Source organism: Eumetopias jubatus, unplaced genomic scaffold, assembly GCF_037043125.1.
Source record: "Eumetopias jubatus isolate StellerSeaLion01/CBP00866 unplaced genomic scaffold, mEumJub1_p1.0 scaffold_8, whole genome shotgun sequence".
In the NCBI taxonomy this organism is placed as follows: domain Eukaryota; kingdom Metazoa; phylum Chordata; class Mammalia; order Carnivora; family Otariidae; genus Eumetopias; species Eumetopias jubatus.
Window position 1 is genome coordinate 79147029 of NW_028274814.1, and position 24199 is coordinate 79171227.

Sequence of the window (24199 nt, forward strand, 5' to 3'; positions counted from 1 at the left end):
CTTCATTTGCTTCTCTCAACAACCTCATCTGCATTTTCTATTTCTATATGATACAGACTCTATATTGCTATTATCTCTGTATATACTTTCCCCGAGCTCTGTCTGTCTCGACCCCATCCCCTCTTGTCTCTAAGAACCATCCTCCCACCCAGAGTCCCCCTTTCTGGGTCCCCACTCCCTCCCTGGTCTCTGAATGCCTTCGCCTGTATAAAGGGTTGGACTCTCTCCCCTGCTGTCTGTACTGTGTACACACATCCCTCTGAGAAGCACAAGGAGACGACACGCGCATTGTAACCTTCGCACTGTCTCGGTGGCGACATAAAGGAAGCTGTGAATCACAAGCTCTGCCTCTTTCTGGCCTCACCCTCTCCCCCCAACCCCGGGCACCCTACGCCCTCCCTGTAGCCTTAACAATCCCTCCCCTGTTCCACCATCCCAATGCCCTTTGCCTGGCTGACTGTGGCCTCCCCAGGGAAGGGGCAGCTACAGACAGAGCCCCCGCCCAGGGAATGGAGATCTGCTCTGCACACTAAGCCAAGGGTATCAGAGACAAGGGGAGCTGTGGATTGGTGACTCTTGTAGCTGGAGCAGTGGGGTGCTGACAAGCAGAAGTTGGGGTCCTCAGTCAGTGACCTTTCCTTTCTTCTGGGTGCCCAGCCTCCTTTCCTCACCTGATACCCAAGCCCACCACTTAGATTTTCTGGCGAGGTATGGTTTGGTAATGGGGAAAATACAGGACTAGAGAGGTAGTTGAAAGCTCTGCTGTTCTGTCCCTCCCTTCCTATCTTAAAGAAAAATGAATGAGGTAGAGGGCCTACCATGCCCCCTCCCCCAGGCACTCCTCCTAGGCCAGAGCCCTACCCCTTCCCAAGTCTTCTCTACCCAACTGTCTCTTGGTCTCCAACCCCAGAACAGGACTTTGGCAGGTCACCTGTGCATTGGTCTGGAGCTGCAGAGTGAGGCTATGGGATTTTCGGGAACTCTTGGTTCCTAGAAGTTCCTTGGAGATCAGACCTCTCCAGAGGGAAGCAGGAGCAAGGCCCATGGGTGTGCACCGGATGGGGAACGGCAGGCAGGGCTATGGGTGACGCATGCCTCTGGTCTAATAAACTGGGTTTCAACTATCTCTTCAGTGTCGTTCTTCTCTTAATTGAATAGTACTGAGGCCTTACCAAGAAGTGCCTAGAGCTGAGCTTAGCTTGGGGCCAAACAATCAGGGAGAAGTAAGAAGACTTGAGCCTCCTGGGATGGGGCCGACTGACCATCACACCAGGAATGGTTTCAATCACTGGCCAGGAAAAAAGGGCGAGGTGAAAGGCAACAAAAGTCCCAAAGAGAAGTCCTAGCACAAAAGGATTCTTTAGAGGGGGGCAGGGTCAAAATCCAAAAACAAAATCTGGAAGCAGGCTAAGTTTTAAAGGTCAGCGACAAAGTTGGTTTCAAATTGCGGTGTGAGGTAGTTATTGAGGTACTGTATCTGTGGAATGAGCCCTGGGCTGTGAGCTAGAAGATCTGGATTCTGGGCTTTGGCTTTACGGCTAACTTGTTGGTTGATCTTTGCCAAGTCATTCACTAAGATCAGCTTTCCGGTTTGTAAAATGGAATAAACAGTGCATTCTCCTCTTCAGCCCAGGCTTACAGCAGTAAGAGAAGGTAACGAAAAACTAAGCGCTTTGGAAAGTTAAATCTCCTGCGCCTGCACGAAGCAGTTACTCCCATCACCCCCGTCATCAGAGCACTGAGGCTGAGGTGTGGTCCCCTTTTCCAGGGCCTCGTCTTCCTCCCGTCGGCCTGGGGGCGCCCGCTCACAGGGCCTCTCTATCCCGGAATTCTTCTCTATGGTCTTCCCTGCCGGAGCGCGAACGCGGGAGGGAGTGGTCAGCACGCCTTTTCCGCTAGTCGCCCCCCTCTAGCCCACAGTCTCGCTGCCCCGAGCCTCCCGTGCCGGCCGGCCGGCCGGGCGGACAAGCGGGCGTGCGGGGGGCGCGCGGGGGGCGCGCGGGGGGCGGGGGGAGTTCCGGTTCCGGTTCTTTGTGCAGCTGCAGCAGCGGCTCGGGGGAAGATGGCGGCCCGGGCGGGTTTCCAGTCTGTGGCTCCGAGCGGCGGCGCCGGAGCCTCAGGAGGGGCGGGCGCGGCAGCTGCTCTGGGTCCGGGTGGGACTCCGGGACCTCCTGTGCGAATGGGCCCGGCGCCGGGTCAAGGGCTGTACCGCTCCCCGATGCCCGGAGCGGCCTATCCGGTGAGTGGGGCAGGAGGAGGGGCGCGCGGGCTGGGGGCGGGGCCGAGCGGGGGCCTGGGACTGACAGGGGTGGGGGAGAAGTAGGAGGGACTCTCCTGGGAGGGATTCGGGCCCTGAGTAGGGGTGAGGGGAGGCAGTGCGGAGGAAGAGAAGGGAGGCGGTTAGCATCCCCACCTGCTCCTGGGAGCATTGTTTCCGTTGGGGAGTCAGGGTACAGAAACAGCGTGGTTGAAGTGGGGCCAAAGGTGGGCATGTGAGGACTGGAGTGCAAAAGGGCTAAGGCAGTTCCAGTGCCCGGAGGAACACAGAAAGTGTAGCAAGCAAATTGAGGTCAGCTTCTAAGGAGACGATAGCTGGCAGTACCATCTGAGTAAATGTGGGACTTAGAGAAGATGCCCAGTGTCTCAGATACAAAATAAACTGGGGAGCATTTGAGTATAATCTGGGTATGTCTTAGCTTTGGGGCTGTATTTCCCTGTGGAATTGTACCTGGAGTACAGGAAGCTCCAGTTATTTGGATTTCGGAGACAGAGGGCTCTCCTCCCATTGTGCTCCACCCCACCCCCAGCCTTGTTCATTCAAAGAACTTTGGCCATCTCCCACTTTTTCTTGGTGGGGTTTGTAGGGAAGCCATGACATCTCTGGGTCCTCTCCTCTCTATAGAGACCAGGTATGCTGCCAGGCAGCCGAATGACACCTCAGGGACCTTCCATGGGACCCCCTGGCTATGGGGGGAACCCTTCAGTCCGACCTGGCCTGGCCCAGTCAGGGATGGACCAGTCCCGCAAGAGACCTGCACCTCAGCAGATACAGCAGGTCCAGCAGCAGGCGGTCCAAAATCGAAATCACAAGTAAGATGACTCTGGGGCGAGGGAGGGAGGGAAGGAGGGAGGAAGCCCGTGAGGACACAGGTGATGGGAGAGACTGAACCCAGAAGTGGTGGTGCTATGTCAGCAAATGGGTGCTCATTCTTCAGAATGCCTCACATGGGTGGGGGTGGGGATGGGCGGAGTGTCTTTGATTTGAGAGATGCTTTGCAGTCCCTTCATTTTCCTGTAAACGGAGGTGCTGACCAGTCTGTCTTCATGTTCTGGCTAGTTCTGTCCCAACCTGATAACAGTATTTATTCCAAACAGTGCAAAGAAAAAGAAGATGGCTGACAAAATTCTACCTCAAAGGGTGAGTCCAGGCTGTAGGTCTTCTTGAGGATGTGCTGAGTTTGAAAATAGAAATGGTCAGCTCTAGATCCCAATGATATCTTTTTGTTCCTAAGATTCGTGAACTGGTGCCAGAATCCCAGGCCTATATGGATCTCTTGGCTTTTGAAAGGAAGCTGGACCAGACTATCATGAGGAAACGGCTAGATATCCAGGAGGCCTTGAAACGTCCCATCAAGGTAATGCAGGAGAGTGCTAGGCAGAGAGCCAAAGGAGAGGACTCAGGAACCTTCACTGGGCTTAGGATGAGAAATCAAAGGCACAGCACAGCTCTCCTTGGCATTTAAATTACATCTCCCTTCCGCCTACAAACTGAGAATTACATTAGAACTGAACAGCAAAGGGGGAGGGGCTTTTGCTATCTCTTGCACCAGAAATATACCCTGTCCGTGTTTTTGCCATAACTGCTCTGCTACCTTGGGAACCTGGCACCTTGCATGACTTTGTCTGTTTGGCATCCTCGTGCATGCACTTGCACTCAGGCCAGGGGCCTGTATTCTTCTAGATGGAGTCTGTATCCACCCACCCCAGGGAATGGGTAGATAGTAAGCCAGTCTGTTAGGAGTAATTTGGGGGTTTGGGGAGAACTTGTCTTCAATATTAAACCACTGACCCCCCACCATCAATCCTGTTTCTGCCTTCCTCAGCAAAAACGGAAGCTGCGAATTTTCATTTCTAACACTTTCAATCCGGCTAAATCAGATGCCGAGGATGGGGAAGGGACGGTGGCTTCCTGGGAGCTTCGGGTAGAAGGACGGCTCCTGGAGGATGTGAGTTCAAAGTCCACTGTGGTTGACGTGTAGGGTGGGAGCTGCTGGGAGCAAGCAATGTTGTCTGGTTGGCAGGAAGCCTGATCGGTGCTCACAGCTCCTGTTGGGAACAGCAGGGAGAGGGTCACTGTGTTCCCTGCACTAAAAGACAATGGTTCTTTGTGTCTGGCTCCCACAGCTTGGCCCTCGCTGTGGTATCATATCAAGAACCTTATTGTTCTGGGATTTGATTTGTTGTTTACCTCCCTTCTGATGGTGCTGGCCATTGGACTTAGCGTCTGCAGATTATTCAGTTTTTGGTTTTTGTTTCTTAAAAATCAAGTGAGTTTGCACTTAGCACTTGAAGACATGCTTTTCCCTCTGAGTCCTTGGGGTCCTTGATTCCCATTGCGGTATCGCCACCTTCCCAGCTTGCATTGGAGACCTCTCACGGTTGAAGAGGGATAGTTTTCTTTGCTTCATGGGGAGCATCAGCTGACAGGTATTAGCCCCCAAACTTCCTACCCCAGAAGCTCACCTTTAATTCCTTACACTCTCTATTTTTAGCTGTTCACAAGCAAGCTAATTTGAATGCATTTTTGCAGGAGAACCAGGGCTCCATGTCAGAGCTTCCTTCTCTATATAGGTCCAGTCCATCTGCTGGTGGTGTCATTCCATCCAAATAAAGCTGTTTTTGTTCTGGCTGCTTACTGCCTGTGATTCATTTCCCCTCTAGAGTGAGACTTTTCTCTGTTCAGACTCGCTTTGTTACGGGCAATGGTTTGGCTTAACTTGCCTCATTTCCCTTAGGGAAATGAGGTAGGTAAGTCAGTGACCCTGTACATGTTATTGGCTGCTGCTTCAGGGTTCTGTGGCTACCCTGATGGGTTTAATACCCCCAGACACCGACCTTGTCATCTCCTGAGAGAGATTCAGAAGACAGTTTTGAGTTTTTTTCCCATTGCTGTTGTGGGTTCCTTTTTAATGGGATTTTGTCTTGAGGAATTTCTTCTGGTCTTTTCTAACATGATCTCTCCCCTCTCTCCTCTAGTCAGCTTTGTCCAAATATGATGCCACCAAACAAAAGAGAAAATTCTCTTCCTTTTTTAAGTCCTTGGTGATCGAACTGGACAAAGACCTGTATGGGCCAGACAACCATCTGGTAGAAGTGAGTAGTTCTGTCCTCTGGTTTTTGACTCCATGACTGGAGGATGATGGACTTGGGAGCCCAACTTTAATGTTTAGGGAGAGGGGGAGGTATAAAGGGTTACCCCCGGTATAAAGTACTACCCTTGCAGTTTGCACATTGACCTCCAGGTGGCACTAGCTGTTTAGTTCTGGTACTGTTTGAACCCAAGAGCTCTTGCAGTCTGACTTGTCCCACCTTTTTAATGTTATTATCCTGGGTGCTGCCCCAAGGGAAATTCTAATGGAGGCCTCTTATACATTCCAGGTCATCTCTGCATCTTGCTTATTAATAATGGTGAGATGTAGTTATCCACACCCTACTCAGTTTTTCCTGATAGCAGGTGCTGTAATTGAGGTGGTTAACTAATAGGGTTCTAGTCCTTGCAAGGTTACCTCTATAGATAGATCGGGGACTTCCTTTTGGCTCCTGTTCTGTTTAGATTCACATCCCACGTCATCAGAAATCCTTTGTTAAAAGGCTGGTTACGCAGTGTTCTGAAGACCATATTAGTGACAGTGTTCTTTGGGGTACAGACAAAACAGAATGAGACAGTCCAGCTCCCTGAGGGAAACTTAACCTGCTCCTTTCTTTGCCAGTGTAGCTGCAGCCCCTTAACCTCAACCACTAAGAGATACGGAAAGGTCTTTACCATCTAATAAGGGAAATAAGTCATAGAATCAATAGAAGTTTGTAAATATATTTAACTTGACTTTATAGCAGTAGAGTATAGTGGCTAAGAAAGTGGGCTTTAGAATCAGACATGCCAGACCTCAAATCACAGCGCTACCACTTAGTGTTGTTTGACCTTAGACAAGTTACTCTGCTCTTCTAAGCATTAGTTTGCTCATCTGTAAAATAGGTTTAATTGTGTGTATCTTATGTGGAAGTTGTGGGAATTAAATGAGATGATCCCAGGTAAAGGTCTTAGAAGACTCTTGAACATAGTAGGTATTCAAGAAATGATGGCCACGTTTTTTTTTTACTGTGCACGTAACGTATTATCCATTTGGTGGATAAAGTTACCGCTGAAAATTTAGACTAATTTAAATGTGACCCTAGACAGAATCAAAGGTTAATCTGTTTATGTACAGACAGTAATCCTAGACCTTTATGCAGTGTTTAGAAATGTCTCATGCTATTGCTCTTTCCCAATAGCCTCAGTAATCGAAGTTGAATATTTAGTCATTACAGACGCTCTTCCCTCCCACCCCAGCTCTTCCTCTGGGAGAGCACCCCCTGACATCTTCCTCTCTGTAGTGGCACAGGACCGCCACTACCCAGGAGACGGACGGCTTCCAGGTGAAGCGGCCAGGAGATGTGAATGTACGGTGTACTGTCCTCCTGATGCTGGACTACCAGGTATTCTGGGGTGATGTCAGGGGGGACCTAGCTTTCACAGCCACCTCCCATCAGCAGCCTGATACTCAGAGGTTTAAGTGTAGTTGCGGGTGATTTGTCACCAGACGATAAACTCCCTAAATATAAGCAGAGGGGCTTAGTCATCTCTAAGTTCCTTCTAGTGTTTTTTGGCCCCAGAGAAAGCACTACATTAATGCTTGTTGAATGGCTTGAATGTGTGGCCACGCTAAAGCACCCCGAAATGCATATAGACCCAGCTCACTAGCTTCATCCCTGTCCTCTTTGGTTCTCTGCAGCCTCCCCAGTTTAAATTAGACCCTCGCCTGGCTCGGCTCCTGGGCATCCACACCCAGACCCGTCCAGTGATCATCCAAGCACTGTGGCAATATATTAAGACACATAAGCTCCAGGACCCTCACGAGCGGGAGTTTGTCATCTGTGACAAGTACCTCCAGCAGGTAAGAGAAGGACCCGTTCGTTTGCCGGAGTCCAGTGGAGCACTAGGTGTGCCCAAAATGCCCACTTCTTAGCTGCCTTTTTCCTCTTTCACACAGATCTTCGAGTCTCAACGTATGAAGTTTTCAGAGATCCCTCAACGGCTGCATGCCTTGCTTATGCCACCAGAGCCCATCATCATTAATCATGTCATCAGGTGAGCGCGCGTCGGAGAGGCGGCAGTGTGCTGCAGTGGGCCGACACCGACTTTCACCAACCAGTTATCCGATTTTCAGGAAGCAGGTTGTCAAATAGCAGTGATGTAAATTCTTTAAATTCACAGTTTAGTGAAAAGGAGGGTAACATACACACCCCCAAACTCATTATTTCTTAATTGTTTTATTACATCTTACTAGTATTTCTGTTTGTGAGGTTACTTACATCTGCTGCGTATGTATAGTGGAAATAGTCCGTTTCTCCTGCTGTCCAAGAGCAGAGAGTTCCTGTGAAGACTTTCTCGCAAGCTAAAGTGGCATAAAGCAACAAAGCGATTACCTTTAATTTACGTGGAAACATTTTTGAGCGTCCCAGACCCCCAAAAGGACCTCTTTCGCACAAAATAAATAGAAACAAAGTCCATGTGCTCACAGACACAAGTCACAGCCCTGGCGGCTTGCTGCTGAGATGATGGCTGTGGTTCTCCCAGAGAAGCTGCTCGGGTGCGCCCCTTGCTGCTCGGGGTGCGTGCTGCCTCTGGGATGCTGCTGCAACACCAATGCTGAGCGCCGGTTTTGCTTCTCGCCTGTTCTTGTAAACAGGAAGATCCTCCTCGGAAAAACTTACATAGGTCTTTCAGAAAAGTAAAGTGGTATAATGTGTTATGACGTGTTACTGAACATCTCATCGCAGCTCCGTGATCAGTGACATAACATTGGCAGCTTGAACCCAGCCACGTTGGGAATATTTAAACCACAGAAATCAGCAAATGCTCCAAATTGGCTTTTTTTTCCCTCTCTTTTGGAGAATCAGTTGTTAGACGTTTACCAGCCCATCATGGACGGGCTCCCATCTCTTTTGTGGATGGTAAAACATCCAGCCTGAGACTCCACAGTTCCATTATCTCCTTTCACTGTTCCATTCAGAAGATGGATGGGCAAGGCGTCTTACTGGATATGGAGTGAAGGAATGCCTTTCCCCCTCCTCAGAGCAGCAGGTGGCTGGCTACAGTCTCTTTGCCTTCTTTCCCTTACTCCGTGTTAATTCCAATAAGGCTTTCCTTCCTTTATATCCTGAACTGTCACTCAGCCAACAGTAACTCCTATGATTTATATGTTGGATTGTTAATAGCTGATCTGCCCCGTGCTTAAAGTTAAGCCACTTGTTACTCTTATTTTGTATGGTGTGTGTTTTATTTGAATTTATTTTCAGGGTCAATTTCAGTTTAACAGGGAAAAAGGTATATAAGATACTACAGTGGTAGTTTTCCTTTGGGGAGGGAGAGAAGCTTCATTTTCACTGGATATCTTTTGGACCATTTGAATTTTTACCACTGATTTAAAAAAACACAGTAGCTTTGTTGGGGTTTATATACAGTAGGTCACACACACTTGAAGTATAGTTTGAGACTTTGTCAAATGTAACACCACGTAGCTACCATCAGAAGGAACGTACAGGAAGTTTCTGTTACATGCAGAAGTTCTCTTGTGCCTTTTTGCAATTGACCCCTTACCTTCATTCTTGGGCCTTCTTCTGGATCCTTGTGTAAATAGGGCTTAGGGGACAAGCCCTTTACCAGGCCCTTTTGGTTTCCTCCCCAGTGTTGACCCAAATGATCAGAAAAAGACCGCTTGTTATGACATCGATGTGGAAGTGGATGATACTTTGAAGACCCAGATGAATTCTTTCCTGCTGTCGACTGCCAGCCAGCAGGAGATTGCTACTCTAGACAACAAGGTAGGGGGCCCTGCCTTGGTTAGCTTGGGTGCCACCAGCCCTCTGCCACAGCTCATAGGTTGTCTTTTGATTCTCGACATACCTAGTATATGCCAGCACAGGTGCCAGTTGGAGCTGGATGCTAGGATTCTGGCCATAATTTTGAAGAGCTTGGAGCCTTAGTTTTTGAACTGTGAAATAGAGACTATTACTTTTTTTTAAGGTTGTTGTGAGGATTCAATGAGACGATGTATGTAAAGACACGGTATCTGGCACATGAAAACAATAACTGCTGCTATTTCTGCTGTTATCTTGGTTAGACATAGTCCACGCAGGTAAAGCCAGAAAATGCTCGAAGGAACGCAAAGAACAGGGAGGCTTTCCTGGAAGAGTTGGTGCCCCAACTAAATCTTGAAGGACAAAGTGAGAGTAATGAAAGAGGAGAAAGGGTAGTGCTTAGGGGTGTGGGAGGCAGAGGACATTGCAAAAAGAGAGAACAGGGTATGTAAAAATGAGAGAAGTATGTTCAAGAAGTACAAGCCGTTTAATGTGCTACATCTATTTCAGGGTGCCAGGGATGGGAAGTTTCGGGAAATGAAACTAGACAGGGAAGCAGGAGCCTAACCATGAAGAAGCTTTGATACAGGGAAACTGGTTTCTATTTCGTCCCGAAGACTGGAGGCAGTGATGCTGTTTGCATTTAGAATGATCCCTGGCAGGAAAGTGGAAAGTGAGTTCTAAGAGGGGCGGATTTGGAGGCCAGAAGCCCAGATAGGAGGTCAGTGCAGTAACGCACGGGAGACGTGTGGAGGCCTAAACCTGTGGTACTGACGGTAAGGATGGAAAGAAGTAGATCTGAGAGGTGTCAAAGTGGAACTGAAGAGATTTGGATGGCTGGGAGCGGCTTGAGGGAGAAGGGGGCATTATGACTCCCAGGGTTTTAGCTTGGATGCATGGTAGTATTCATCCAGATTGGCAACAGGAGAACAGAAATGAGTATTGGGGGAAAGGTAGTGAATTTCGTTTTGGAGAGTTTCAGATGCCTTGAGATGTCCAAACAGATGGAGTGGTTGGAGTTTAGAAAATGGACTTGTCTGAAGACTGAGGACTCATGAACCTGTCAGTGAAGGAAGTTGCCAGGACGAGTATGGATGATGAGGGGAGGGCAGGAACAGACCTCCGGAGCACAGGTTTTGAGCCAGCAGTCTGTACCACTGCTCCCACCTCAGAGTGTTTTTGCACCTATTTGTGCTGTGGATTATTTGCCATGCGGCTTCCCCCGTGGTGGACGTTGTGGAGACCAGAAGGAAAACTTCGGCCATGTGGGGTGTGTGACACTGTGCACATACCTGCTGAAAGAATGCCGAGCGCTGGGCAGCACGAGTTGGGGCTCGGTGCAGTACTCCGGGCCTCAGTTGGGAGTGGCACGCACTGTCTGCCGTGTAACTTTGCATTTCCCAGTCTGAAATGTTGGGAGGTCCTTCCTTTCAGATTCATGAGACAATAGAAACTATCAATCAGCTGAAGACCCAGCGGGAGTTCATGCTGAGCTTCGCCAGAGACCCTCAGGGTTTCATCAATGATTGGCTACAGTCCCAGTGCCGGGACCTCAAGGTAAAGAACTAGGAAAGGTGCATAGGGCCTTAGGTCAGTGAGGCACACTTTTGCTTTGTTTCTGTAGCATCTGGTAGAAGAGCCAGAAGGGGAAGTGAAGGACCAGATTTTCTTTAGCCTGCTCTCGAGTCGGTTTTCTAATGAGTCGGGATATGAGGTGGAGCCATCAGTGTTTATCCAGTCCTTACTGTGAGGTGTCACCGTGTACCATGTGGTAGGGGATACGGAGTGCAAACCTGAATCTCTGCTTTCAGAGCAACCTGCATTCTGTTTGGAGAAACTAGGCTAATAGGATTTATGCATTTATTTATTTATTTAAAATGTGAAGATCTAATTGATCTTATTCAAATGACTCATGAATTAGGCAACATCCCTTCCAGTAAATAGGCCCTCTGAGGAGTTGTACAGAATGGAAGGTTTTGATAGACAGGCGTGGGGGGAGGAGCAAGGAAGTTATTAGCAGAAGCAAAGAAAGGATTGTTTCAGACCAGGTTATTTTCTTTTGGGGGGAAGGGAACCGACTGATCCGATACAAAAAAGTTGTAAACCACGTATGTCATGATGGGAACTCACCACTACCACTGCGATAATTCAGAGGAGAAGGGAGGTAGGTGAGGCTGGGATAGCTGGGGAGCGCCCCATGGTGAAGGTGGGGTCTGAGGTGTTTCTCAGAGAGGGGAGCACCACAAGCTCAGGCAAGGAAGGGGGGGTGAGCATTGAACGAGTGAAATGTGCCCGCAGTTTCCTCCTTTCCCGTGAAAGGTGACTGTGACTAATTACAGAGGCCGAGCAGAAGAGCGAGGGATGAGGGGTGCCAGAAAGGGTCCCTGAAAAAAGCAATAGACTTATTGATAGCAAGGGATGACTTCGGTCGTTGTATTAATAGTTTGCGAGGGCTGCCATAGTAAAGTCCACAAACTGAGTGCCTTAAACAAAAATTTATTTTTATCTGGAGGCTGGCATTCTGAAATCAGTGTTGGCAGGGTTGGCTTCTTCTGAGGGCTGTGAGGGAGAATCTGTTCCAGGCGCTCCCCTAGCTTGTGGTAGCCTCAGGCATTCCTTGGTTTGCAGATGGTGTTCTCCAAGTGTCTTCACATCGTCTTCCCTCTGTGCATGTCTGTCTCTGTGTCCAAGTTCCCCCTTTTTATAAGGATACCAGTCATGTTGGATTAGGCCCACCCTAATGACCTCATCTTAACTTGATCATCTGCAGAGACCCTATTTCCAAATAAGGTCACATTCACAGGTACTGGGGGGTTAGGATTTTTGACATCTTTTGGGGGGATACAATTCAGTCCATAACAGGTGTGAAGGAGGGAGACAAGTTTATTCTCTCTCTTCCCCCTCCCATATCCCCCAGACCATGACTGATGTGGTGGGTAACCCAGAGGAAGAGCGCCGAGCTGAGTTTTACTTCCAGCCTTGGGCTCAGGAGGCTGTGTGCCGATACTTCTACTCCAAGGTAGGAGCCTGGGCCTGGGAAACTGACAAAAAGCAAGGGGTCTGAACCCCACATGGGGGTCAGCGGTATGAGGTGCCAGCTTCTGGTTTGTCTCATCTTCTGCTCCCTCCACTATTTTCTCACTAGGTGCAGCAGAGACGACAAGAATTAGAGCAAGCCTTGGGAATCCGAAATACATAGGGCCTCTCCCACAGCCCTGATTTGGCTGCACCGATTCGTATTTGGGCCCTGTGCTGCCTGCCTCATAGCACCTGCCTTGGTCTTGCTTGGGGCCTTCCAGGGGATGCTGTTGGTTCAAGGACAACACCAGAATGAAGAGGGTCTCACATTTCTGTCTCACAGGACACCTGTCACTCTCTTCTCCCACCCCATCCCTTCCTGTCCCCCAGCTTCCCTTTGCCCCACAAAGTTCCCATGTGCCTCTACCCTCCCCTGGTCTACATAGGACCTCTAGATAGTATTAGAGAGAGAACCTGTAGTGGTAATCAGTGCATTGAATGGATTGGGCCTAAGGCCAGGTGGTCTTCAAGGGGACCGGCTACACTGAACCTGCCCTTCAGAGACCCAGGAGTTGGGAACTTTAGCCCCTTCTCTGAGACTCAGGCCTGGGGGCACTCTATAAGCTAGTTGATCTTGGCTCTCCGGATAACAGAATCCAATTTCCTTCCTTCCCTCCACAGGTTTGGAGCACACTCTCCCTTTACTTGTTGCCCTCTAGCACTAAAGGAACCCTGGTTCTTGGGCCCCACTGAGCCCCAGGTCAGTCCGCAGCCCTCTGGATTGGCCTGCTGTCTCAGTGCTTCTCTTACTCCCTCGTAGGGGGTCCACATCAGTATTGGAGTTTAACTAGTGCTCCCTCCCAGCACACTCCCTGTAGCTGCTGTCTTTAGGATCCCCTGCTCTCGAGCTGTCCTAACGCAGGGCATTTGGGTGGGGGAATCTTGCCTTTCTCTGTCAGAGCCCCAGGGATCTAACCTGGGGTATTGTCATTGCCAGCAGAGGCCGTTCCTACCTGCTGTTGCTTGGAGGTGTGACTCATTTATTCACTCCACCCTGCCTCCCCTATCCCTTCATGGAGAAACAGGCCTGAAATCAAACGGGTAAAAGCCCTGGGCCATCCCTGTCTTCCTGTCCCTTGTCTGCCCAGTTGACACCCACTGGTGACTTCTAGGGCACTGAGGAGTGAAAGCGCCTAGGGCTGGCGAATAGCTCTGAGTTGGGTTTGTGACTCTTCCCTCTCCCTGCCTCACAGGATTGTGACTCCCCAGCCCCTGCCCTCAAAGCTTCAGACCCCTCAGGTAGCAGCAGGACCTTGTGATCTTGGCCCCTTGGAACTGAGATGGTTTTGCATCTTTCCAGGAGAGCCTCAGATTCTTCTTCCAGGTTGTATCACCCCAAGTTAGCATATCCCAGGCTCGCAGACTCAACATAGCAGGGTGGGAGACAGCTGGGCACAGAGGGGGAATTCCGTTCAGCCTGGGCTCTAAACCCACAGAACTGACAAAAGCCCCTGCTTCCCCACCCCCTCCTCAGGCTCCTGCGAGCACATCCTCCAGCCCCATATCCCTGCCTCTTCCACACCGGGGACAGAATTTTCTCCCCATCTTCCCCTTCCTCCCATTATCCCATCCCTCCCTTAAAAGGTTCTCCCCACAGACACTGGACAACCTCTGTCCTTGGGGCTGGAACCATGAGAAGGAAGTTCAGCACTCCTACACAGTGTCCCTGTTGAAGATAACTGTTTTTATTAACTGAATTATTATGTTTTTTTCATGGACCAAAATTTTTTTTGTACTGTCCCCTTACCGACGTCACCCAGTTTTAATAAAAGAATCTTCTGAAGGATGGGTCCCCCTACCTATTGAGGGAGAGCTCTTCCCTGAGCTCTTTCTCTGATACCATTAGCCATGCTCATGGTGTCTGTTCATTTTATTTAAATAACAAATATTTCTTGAGCGCCTGCTGTGTGCTAGTTGTGGTGCTAGGCACTAGAGATAGGGTGGAAAACAAGGGTTCTACCCTGTGGACCTCAGGTTCTCACCTGAGAGCTGCTTCTGTCAGCCCAGTGCTCCAAGCAAGGCCGGGTACTGGTTGGGATTATTGGGCTTCCTCACTGGGTCTGAGAGTCCTGCCCCCAGCTCTGGGTAGGGAGGTGCTACGAGACAGTAGCACTGCGATCTCCCTCACCCTGCTGAGCTCCCTGTGGCACCTGCTGGCTCCAGAGCACTGCCCGGGGGGCGCCTGCGGTTCCTTAGGCTTTCTGATCCTGAGCCACCGGTAGGCGAGTTCCTCTCGGCTCCTAGCTAGCGAGGGCCTGCACAGCAGAAGTGTGTGCCTCTGCCTGCCGGTCCTTTTAAGGTTCCACTTTCACGGCCCTGAGAGATTTCAGTTCTTAAGACTGGCCTGGATGTGCTGTGTTGTGCTCCTCATGGCTACAGATAACCTGCCCCTCTGGATTGATCTGTTAGCAGAAGCATGAAATTCTGCATTCCCATCATAGTGTGCTTGCTTCTCACCAGGTGGCTCATACTTGCCTCCTTGGTGCCACTATCTTGTTTGGTTCTACCCAAGAAGGGGGTTCAGAATGTAGGGTGAGTGCAACCACATTCCAAACTTGCAGTAAAAAAAATTATCCTTTGCCTTCACGGGTGGGAACATTCAGGTAGTGCCTTCCATGCAATCAAACCCACCCAGGTTACAACTTGGTCCCAGTTTGGAACTTGGGGTTTATCAGACTTCAGGGAAAAGAAGAATGTGGGGTTGATAACTTGGAGTGGAAAAAACTGATGTCAAGGACGCTGAAATGGCATCTGTTTTTACGCAGGGTAATTCCATGTGTAATGAATGGCTGGCGAGCCACTGTTAATTTCAAGCAGCTAGTCTACAGCTCGCTCTGGGGGAAGGAGCTCTAGTAGTACAGAGAGCTCCTGTAACGAGCCAGTGCTAAATCTGCACACTCTGTATTCCTATATAAATGCACAAATTCGTTGTCTCCATACTACTGAAGATGATTTTAAGGGCAAAATGAGAGATGGGAGAATTCAGGCAAAAAACCAGGGGGTTATTTTATGCATAAACATCCATTCTCTGGGGGTCCCGCCATACGTGCCAGGGACAAAAGAGTTCTTTCTCTTGTGTCACCCAGAATGGCACTTGGCATTGGTCCTTTGTCTCGGTGCCAGCGCAGCAATGGAGGCTGGCTCTGTAGCAGGTGCAGTTTCACTCCTAAGGAAAACCATCAACTACCAACTTCATGTATGTTCCCCGATGAGAGGAACTCCCTGGCTGTGGGAGGGGAATATGGTGGGCCCCTCCTGGGCAGTCCCTAGAACTTAGAAAAACCTCCCCACAGTTGTGCCCTCGGGCCCATTTACCCTTACTCGGTGGTTGCACCCAGACTCCTCTCTGGCCTGGTGCTCACTGCTGTTGCTGGCCAGCAGGGGCCCCAGGGGGTGAAAACGCCCACTCAGCACTCTGCCAAGCCAGGAGGTCCGCACGTGGGCAGACGCTGGTGTCTGCCCTCTAGGCCAGGGTGCACAGGCAGCAGCTGCATAGGGGCATTTGCCTCACTCCAGATCAGTCTAGGAACCAGAGCTGCTTCTCTTCCTTGTCAAACAGATGGCTGTGCAGAGTCCGGGACTGCTCAGTGTGCTCTTTCCAGCCTCTTCCCATGTCCCAAATCACACACCCCACTTACTCTCAATTACAGGATCTAGGAACACAAAGCGCCACAGAAGTTAATGGCTGCCCCAGGTGCTGCCTCCCTTCCCCTTTCTGGCTTCTTGCAAGCCAGCCACTAACTTGAGGGAGCCCCTAGTGTGGTAGCTGGGAAACCCAAGAAAGAACTGAAGGAAGCTCAAAGCCTCTCAAGAACAGTGAACGCTTTAGCCACCGTCTTTGCTCTCCTGTCCTCCTCTTCAAGCCCAGAGAATCTGCTTGGCATCAGAGCTTCTAACTCTGGCGTTTCCCACCTTCTCTTCCTGGAGGACATTCAGGTGAGGATCCTTTGAGGTGAGGAGAGAAGCCCCAGGGGGAGTCCCTGAGATGACCACTGTGGGTAACAGATGACCTTTTCCCTCGGAGGTCCTGGGGTCTCTTATCCTTGGGCTGGGATGCCCCCAAAGCAGGCCCTTAGCTCTTATGTGGTCTTCAAAAGTGAGCCCACACCCGCCCACCTCACACACAGCCCTGTGGTAGAGCTAGCGTGGGGCCAGTGACATAAAGTCTTTGTCACTGCTAGAGGACAAACCTGTAGAGGAGATTTTGGGTTCCTAAGACGCTATGCGGGGTGATTCCTACCTTAGAAAAGAAAGTATTCCTGCATCTGCTACTAGGACTGAATACAATTTATTTCAGTGCTGGGGGACAGAAGGGAAGGGGGGGCAGTCACTTGCTCCTCATCTGGGCTATTTCTTGGCAGACCTCAGAATGAGACCATTACAGGGAGGGAGGGCTGGGGCCAAGGGAAGAAGCTCATTAGCACCATCAGCTGGCAAACCTAAAAGGAAGAGGAGCCTGGACTCTGCCCCATTCCTGTTCACCACCTGTCTCTACCCTCTTCTCCCCTTTGCCTGGCTTCGCCAGAGTCCCTGTCTCCCTCGGCACCCGCCTCCCAACCCGCCCCTGGAGGGCGGGACTTGGCTGCACCCACGTGTGGCGGAGTTATATGCTCCTAGTCGGCAGAGGAGCTGGGGAGTGGAGCACTGAGCTGGATCAGTTAGAGAAGTGGCACCATGGCTGGCAAGAAAGTCTGCATTGTAGGCTCCGGCAACTGGTAAGTGGCTCTGTCAAGGAGTACTTGGGGGTGGGGTGGGGTTCTTGGGGGAACTCCACCCCAAGGCTAGGGCGAGAGGCAGGAGGCAGACGGTGGGTAGGAAGTGCCCTCCAATTTCTTTCCACCCGTGCTTTCTTCTGCACCTACCCCCACAGGGCAGATGGTGCCCAAACCTTTTGGGTCCTTGCCTGCCTGGGCAGCTGCACCTGTTTGCCACAGGAAGGGAGTTTCCAGAGTGCTCCCTGCCTGAAAGCTGCTTGGGCGCGGGGTTTGGGGAGATCAGAAGGCTGGCTCCCTTCTCCAGCTGCAAAGTGTAAGGTAGACTGAGTCTCCTTTCTACTGCCAGGGACACACTTTCATGGTGGTGGGGGCTCACAAGGAAGATGGCAAGGAAATCCTCTGGTGGGCTGCTGTGCTGTCCCCTCACTGCCACCCTGTGCCTCCTCCCCTGCCCCCATTCCTCCCTCATGCCCTGACTCTTCTACTTTCTGTCCTCCCCCTCCCACCAGGGGCTCAGCTATTGCCAAGATTGTGGGAGGCAATGCAGCCCAGCTGTCACACTTTGACCCCCGGGTGACCATGTGGGTGTTTGAGGAAGACATCGGGGGGAGAAAGCTGACAGAGATCATCAACACGCAGCATGAGAACGTCAAATACCTGCCAGGGCACAAGCTGCCCCCCAACGTGGTGAGCCCCAAAACCCTGCAAGGAAGGGAGAGGGAAGTGGAGGGGTGCTTCCTGCTGAGAGGGGGCCATTTCAGCTGCTACCTGGACTTAGGAAGCGTCTTGGGACGGCTGCTGTGGACACAGGGCACCCCTATGCACAACCCCCAAAGTGGTCTCCCAGGACTTTCTAGAACTGAGGAGAACTTGAACCCACCCCCCCCCATACACTTATGGGCTTCCAGGCAGTAAGGGAGGGGGAACAAGGAAGTTGGTTTTCATGGCAACCAAAGACGGGGGGGGGTGGGGGGGGGTGTCTGGGTAGCACCTGCCTCAGGCTCTAATCCTGTCACTTATTCACTGGGCTATTAGCTGAGTTGGAGGCTGTTCCTTGGACTTAAGGTCCCTGGTCAAATCCATGTGGCTTGCTCCCAACCTGGAGAGGGGGAGCAGGGAAGACAGCAGGGAGAGCTTTCCCTTCCCAGTTGGGGGCCCTAAGAAGCCGGGTGATATCTTTCTTGGCCTCTTCCTCCTGCCAAGCTTAGGGCTCCTGTGGCCTCCCTCACTGTCCCACAGCCAAGGGCTAGAAGAGTACTGAGTGGAGTTCCCAGGAGTCCTCAAGAGCCCTAGGCAGTTGGCGGGAGAGGGATGATGGTGAGGGGGAGGGAAGACGGTTTCATTCCTCCAGGTTCAGCCCTTCCAGATTCAGTCCCCCAACTGCCCTTCCTTCTCCCCCCACCAGCCTCACTCTTTAGCTCCTAGATCTCCTGAATGGGCTTCCACAGAGGCTAGAAGTCTGTGAAAGCCCATGAGCACTGGTCACCCCCACAGGTGGCTGTCCCAGACGTGGTCCAGGCTGCAGCAGATGCTGACATCCTGATCTTTGTGGTGCCTCATCAGTTCATTGGCAAGATTTGTGATCAGCTCAAGGGCCACCTGAAGGCAAACGCCATTGGTGTATCTCTTATTAAGGTGCCAGGAACATCTTCATGTGGATGGGGGGGTGCAGCTAACTGCTGTGGGGTCAGGGTGGGGGAAGACAGGAGAACAGAAAATGGCAGAAGAAGGCCAAGAGTTTTTTGGAGAGAGGGGAGGAGTCGCTTTGGGGAGGCTGAGGAATAGGTGCTGGGGACCACTGGGGAGGGGAGGCTGGTTGGGGAGTAGTTAAGAGATCGGGTTGGAGGCCGATGTCTTGAATTTAGGAGGCATACAAGGGATGTCTGGGGATATGAGAAGTGGGCTGGTTTGGAGCAGTATCTGGGATGGAAGCTGGTTTGGGGTACTCTGTGGGGGGTTGTTTAGGGATGTGGAGGGGATACACCGCCTTGGAGAGGTAGGTTGATTAAAGGTATATGGAAGGAGAATTTTCAAAAGGATTCGTTTTCACGTGCGATCTACCATCCTCACAGCAAGCTCTGGCTGGGCTGGAATGGGGCAGGGCCTTTGGGGACAGATACTGATAACAGTGGATTTGGAAGGGGCAGGATTTCTGGGTGGGAAGCCCTCAGTTGGGCATAAAGGACACCTGGCCTGAGCTCCATCCTGTGCCCAGGGGGTAGACGAGGGCCCTCATGGGCTGAAGCTCATCTCCGAAGTGATTGGGGAGCACCTTGGCCTCCCCATGAGTGTGCTGATGGGGGCCAACATTGCCAGCGAGGTGGCTGATGAGAAGTTCTGTGAGACCACCATTGGTGAGAGCCCTGTCATCACCTACATACACAGTGCAGCACACGTCCCCTCTGTACTCCCCTCCCCGCCATTTAGCCATCTTCTCCTCATTAATCAGGCGTCCCAAGCACCAGAGGTGAGGGAGGACTGGGACACCGCCCCCCCCCGGGAAAGGGTTGCAGGTCCTGCTTAGGGCAGGTGTGGGAAGAGTCAAGAATCCCCTTTTAAAGCCTTGCCGCCTTCCCACTTTAGGCTGCAAGGACCAGACCCAAGGACAGCTTCTGAAAAAGCTGATGCAGACACGCAATTTCCGCATCACAGTGGTGCAAGAGGTGGATACAGTAGAGATCTGTGGGGCCTTAAAGGTGAGAGGGGTGCAGAGGCAGCTATGGGGTGGGGAGAAGGCCCTGAAGGAGGGCCTGGCTTAGCTCTACAAGGTTGCTGGTACTCCGGGCTCTCACTCTTGGGCAATTGCTCCCCTTCCCCATCAAGTCCCCCCCCCCCCCACACACACACACGAAGAACTGTAGCAGGAAGGTCAGGGTCATTCAGGCCTGCCAGTTATTCACTATCAAACATTGGACCTCCTTCTTCCTTTCTTCCCATAGCTCCTTGTGGGACATCCCTATCCCTGCCTCCAGTGGGTGGTCCCGGGGGAGGAGGAGATGTCCTGGGGAAGGACCCGGGCTGACAGGAGATAAGACATCCAGGACACCCAGGCAGATTGATGGCCAGAACTCTGGATCTTGGATAGAGCTGAGGACATCAGGGATATGGAACAGAACAGTCATGGATGGGAGGGCCAGCTGGACAGGAGACTGGTTTTTAGGAAAAGTTCTCAAGGATGGAGTATGGGGCAGGGTTGGGGAGCCAGGAAGCACGAGCCCAGGGGTACAGCAAGTGGGAAACTCAAGAGGTGGAAATAGTTGAGGAGCCCACCCACTGTGCTTCACTTAATTCAGTGGCGTGTCATAGCTCATGGAAGGAGCGTGAGGCAGGCGCCGAGGGGCCTGCAGGGAGGGATCCTTTCTCACCTGTGACCTCCACTCTCCAAAGAATGTAGTGGCCATGGGCGCTGGCTTCTGTGACGGGCTGGGTTTTGGCAACAACACCAAGGCAGCAGTGATCCGACTGGGGCTCATGGAGATGATCAGCTTTGCCAAGCTCTTCTGCAGTGGCCCTGTGTCCTGTGCCACCTTCTTGGAGAGCTGCGGTGTTGCTGACCTCATCACTACCTGCTACGGAGGGCGGAACCGAAAGGTGGCAGAAGCCTTCGCCCGCACAGGAAAGGTGGGACCCTGGGGCAATGGAAAATGGAGGGCGGCCCAACAGGTTCAAAGTAGAGGGCTTTGGCTTGAGGCATCTCTTGAGCACAAACATTCAGACTGTTGTGAACATTCCCAGCCTTTCTTTCCTACTAAGACCCCACCTCCCATCCGAGCCCCAGACACTCCACCTCCCACGAACAACCTTCCTCTCCCATTTCCATCACACGTCCTATTTCCTTCACAGCCCATTGAGCAGCTGGAGAAAGAGATGCTGAATGGGCAGAAGCTGCAGGGGCCCCCAACAGCCCGGGAGCTACACAGCATCCTCCAGCACAAGGGCCTGCTGGACAAGTAGGTGTCTGCCCCAGCCCCACTGGGGAAGGGAACCACAGCCAGAAGTGCTCTCCACATTCATCTTCCTGATCCCTCCTCCATCGGTGAAGCAGGTGGAGAGGGAACCCTATGTTTTCCAAGAGACTAGAGTGTGGAAAGAGTCTGCTCTGTCTGCTGTCCTCCAGCTAGTTCATAGTCTTTGAACTACCTCCAGGCTAGTGTTCTTTAACCACACTGCTTGGACACCTCTATGTAGCCTCACTTCTGTCGTTTCCTCCTGTCCTCTGCTATGAGGGCTGGAGCTCTGGGGCAGCAGGAATAGACTCAACTGACTGTCCCACCTCTCTGTCCCTCCACCCCAGTCTAAGCCACTACCTGGAGGCCAACCTTTACGTACCCTGAATCCTCTCCTGGGTGCTAAGGCGTGAGGAGGACAGTCTCTGTGTCAAGGTGCTCCTTTTCAGGGAGCACAAACACAGTGGGGGTGATGGGCTGATCAGAGCGGAGCTCTCTTGGTCTGAGAAAGAATCCTAGTGTAAGAGTGTAAAACAGGTTCAGAAGATCAGCTCATGGCTGGTCAAGGAAAAGCCCCCAGGTAAAGGAAGCAGCCTGTGCAAGAGGATGGGAAGAAGGAAATGCATTTATTGAGCACCTTCACTTTAATACATAATCCCTTCTGCACTACTTTGTTCTGTCTGTCCCGTTTTACAGTTGATGACACTGAGGCTTAGGGACGTTAAGTGGCTTGCCTAACTAGAACAAATAATTCATCCCAGGGAATCATATAGGCAAGTTCAATATGATAGGGAACAGGGCAATTAACAACCTGACCCTAAACCCAGGACTAGAAGTTCAAATTCTCAGCAACTGGAAATTGAGAGCCAGAGTCTGCCTGAGCTCAAAGGTGGGAGAGCAGGGGAGTGGAGGGTTAGGAGGTGGAGGGGGAGTGGGTGGGATTAAAGGGGGGTAGGGGTATACTAGAAGGCTAAGCTGGGTCTTTCCTTCCCCATTCTAGGTTTCCTCTGTTCATGGCTGTGTACAGGATATGCTATGAGAGCCAGCCAGTAGGTGAATTCATCCATTGCTTGCAGAATCATCCAGAACACTTGTGAACGGCGCTGGGGCCCAGGCCAGGCAGCTTCTTTACCCCAATGGAGACAGTCAGCAGCTTGGGGTACCTGGCCACCAGGATCTCTGGGACACTCCATGGAGCAGCCTCTTCTCCTGGAGGATAAGGAGGCTGTGGGGCCCAACTATCTACCTGGGGATCCTGAACCATCAAGCAGCCTATAGCCTCTTGCCACCACCTCTCACCAGAAAATGAGTTGCCTTGTCCCTCTCCAGATGTGGGGCTTTCTCCTTGTCTTCTGGGAGGGGTAGAATCATGCCCCAGTGCTGTCTGCTTTGGGTGTGTCTGTTGCGGGGGGAGGATGAAGGGAGAGGGAGGCAAGGGCTACCCACTGCTGCCTCACACAGACCAGGAGTCCCATCCCCAAGCCCAGTTAAATGGCTAAAGATAAGTACCTCAGCCACAGGAGGAATGAGGCAAGGGCTGCCAAGGAGGGGTCTGGGCTTTTGAGCTGACACAGGCCTCAGGGACCCCTTTGCTCTGACCTCTGCCAGGCCCCACAAAACATCAATAGATCTCAGTGTTTGTTAAAAAAATACAAAGCTCTCAACCCCCTCCTAGCTTCTCCTAGCAACATCTGCGTCCTCAGAAACCTCTGGTCGTTCCTCCCCACCTCCCCCAGGCTGCCCTGGCACCAGAGCTGCTGCCACGCTGGCATCTCTGGCCCTGGGGCTTGTCATTCTCCCCAGGGACTTCCTAGCTCTTGATAGCTCCTCCCCACCATGCACGCCCTTTCTAAGCCTTCCCTCGCCCTCCCGGCCAGCACCCTCTTTGGAGAGCAGGAAACTAATCTGCTGACAGCTACACCTTTTCATAGCAGGCTCAGATCACTCAGCTCCCTATGACCTTTGTATTCGCCCCGCCTCCCTTCTCTGGGGGAGGTGTCAGTTGGGTCCCTCCTGCTTCTATCTTCCCAAGGACATCCTGGGCTTCACCCCTTTCCTCCTCCCAAACCCTGTGCCTGTTTCTCAACTGCCCCCAGAGCAGCCAGGGCAGCTAACCAGCACCTGCATCAGGAGGCCAGGGGGCCAGAGAGTGGCCCAAAGGCTGATCGGGGATTGTGAGCAGGGAGGGGTGAGCAGGTCCTTGTTGATGGCCCCCGACATTCCAAGGCCAGTCCTCCGTTGTCACCTGAAGGCTTTCTCATGAGATATTGACGCCATCAGCACCTCAGGAGCTGGGAAACTCAAGGAGGAAAAAATTAAAACCACCCTACCCACTGTGGTGAGGGAAGAACAGGAAGGGGAGGAGGGAATGTGCTTTGAACTGGCCTTGTTCCAGGATGGGTTGGCAGCCAGGGAATGTCACAGGTCAGCAGCCTGGGCCCCTGGCTACAAATAGGCCCTGTGGGCCTGCCAGCCTCCAGCCATGTTCAGCAGAGGATCTCAGCTTCTTATGTGGCAGCACCTGGCACACTGTGGCTCTGGCCAGCATTATGTTAACCCTTTCTTACTCCCTGCCAAATCAGGGAGGTGGGCTCTGCTTCTCAGCCCTAGCCCGTGAGGATTCACTGTCCTACCAGTGAAGGGTAGAGCTGCCTGGATCAGGCTGCGGGAGTGAAGGGCACGGCCACCTCAGATTTGGCTGGGCCCAGGTCAGGGCTTTGACTGAATCCAGAGCTGCCTCCCCAGGAGGTCAAAGTGGGGGCAGAGAGACAGCTCTTTTCCTTCGGCTGCAGCTGTAACCTTGTTAGCTAGTCCGACACCTTTGCCTACTTTTGTTCACTCCACAGTTAACAATCTGAGGCCTTCCCATCAAGCCTACTACTTGTCTACTCAATAAACCGTGGTTTTTCCAGAAGGGAGTTGGGGAAGGGCGCTTCCGTGCATGCGGCAGTTCGTAGTGTATCACTGTGGTGTATCACTGCATATATGTTTCCAGTCATGCCACAGGGAAAAATGAAGAAAAGAAGGAAATCCCTCCTCGATAATCCCAGCCACTCCCGGCCCCTGGCAGGGGTGCCCACGCCGTCCCTCTCCCCTCAAGTGGCACCCTAATGCCGGCGCGTCTTTGGGTCTTTACCGCGCCTCCTGCAAGCGGGGAGTTCACAACACGGGCCTGAAACGTTAGAGGTTCGTCCCTCGTACCCACTCTGTGGCCGTGACCAAACCTGCCGCCTTCTTGGCGGTCCAGGCCTCGCGGTGCCCGTCAGGTCCCTCCCTACCTGA

At 51.9% G+C, this 24199-nt stretch overlaps 2 protein-coding genes across 4 annotated transcripts; both read left to right on the forward strand.

Annotated features, from left to right (window-relative positions):
- Positions 1–2009: 2009 nt before the first annotated feature.
- Positions 2010–14038, forward strand: SMARCD1 (SWI/SNF related BAF chromatin remodeling complex subunit D1). Of its 3 annotated transcripts, XM_028125417.2 has the most exons (14): positions 2024–2239; positions 2903–3090; positions 3376–3418; positions 3513–3635; positions 4104–4226; positions 5257–5373; positions 6652–6753; positions 7050–7211; positions 7308–7405; positions 9006–9141; positions 10612–10734; positions 11948–11980; positions 12095–12196; positions 12323–14038. In XM_028125417.2, exons 1-14 carry the CDS (start codon positions 2063–2065, stop codon positions 12374–12376), a joined length of 1581 nt encoding a protein of 526 aa, XP_027981218.1. In that variant the 5' UTR covers positions 2024–2062; the 3' UTR covers positions 12377–14038. The 3 variants fall into 3 exon arrangements, with proteins under 3 accessions (XP_027981219.1, XP_027981218.1, XP_087882186.1); XM_028125418.2 differs by lacking the exon at positions 11948–11980 and having other exon boundaries at positions 2010–2239; XM_088026060.1 differs by lacking the exons at positions 12095–12196; positions 12323–14038 and having other exon boundaries at positions 11869–11951.
- Positions 14039–14183: 145 nt separating this feature from the next.
- Positions 14184–23831, forward strand: GPD1 (glycerol-3-phosphate dehydrogenase 1). The gene is made up of 9 exons (XM_088026061.1): positions 14184–16191; positions 16781–16970; positions 17480–17657; positions 18465–18605; positions 19186–19324; positions 19554–19666; positions 20358–20591; positions 20814–20920; positions 21918–23831. The coding sequence occupies exons 2-9, from the start codon at positions 16930–16932 to the stop codon at positions 22012–22014; spliced, it is 1050 nt and encodes a 349-aa protein (XP_087882187.1). The 5' UTR covers positions 14184–16191; positions 16781–16929; the 3' UTR covers positions 22015–23831.
- Positions 23832–24199: the final 368 nt, after the last annotated feature.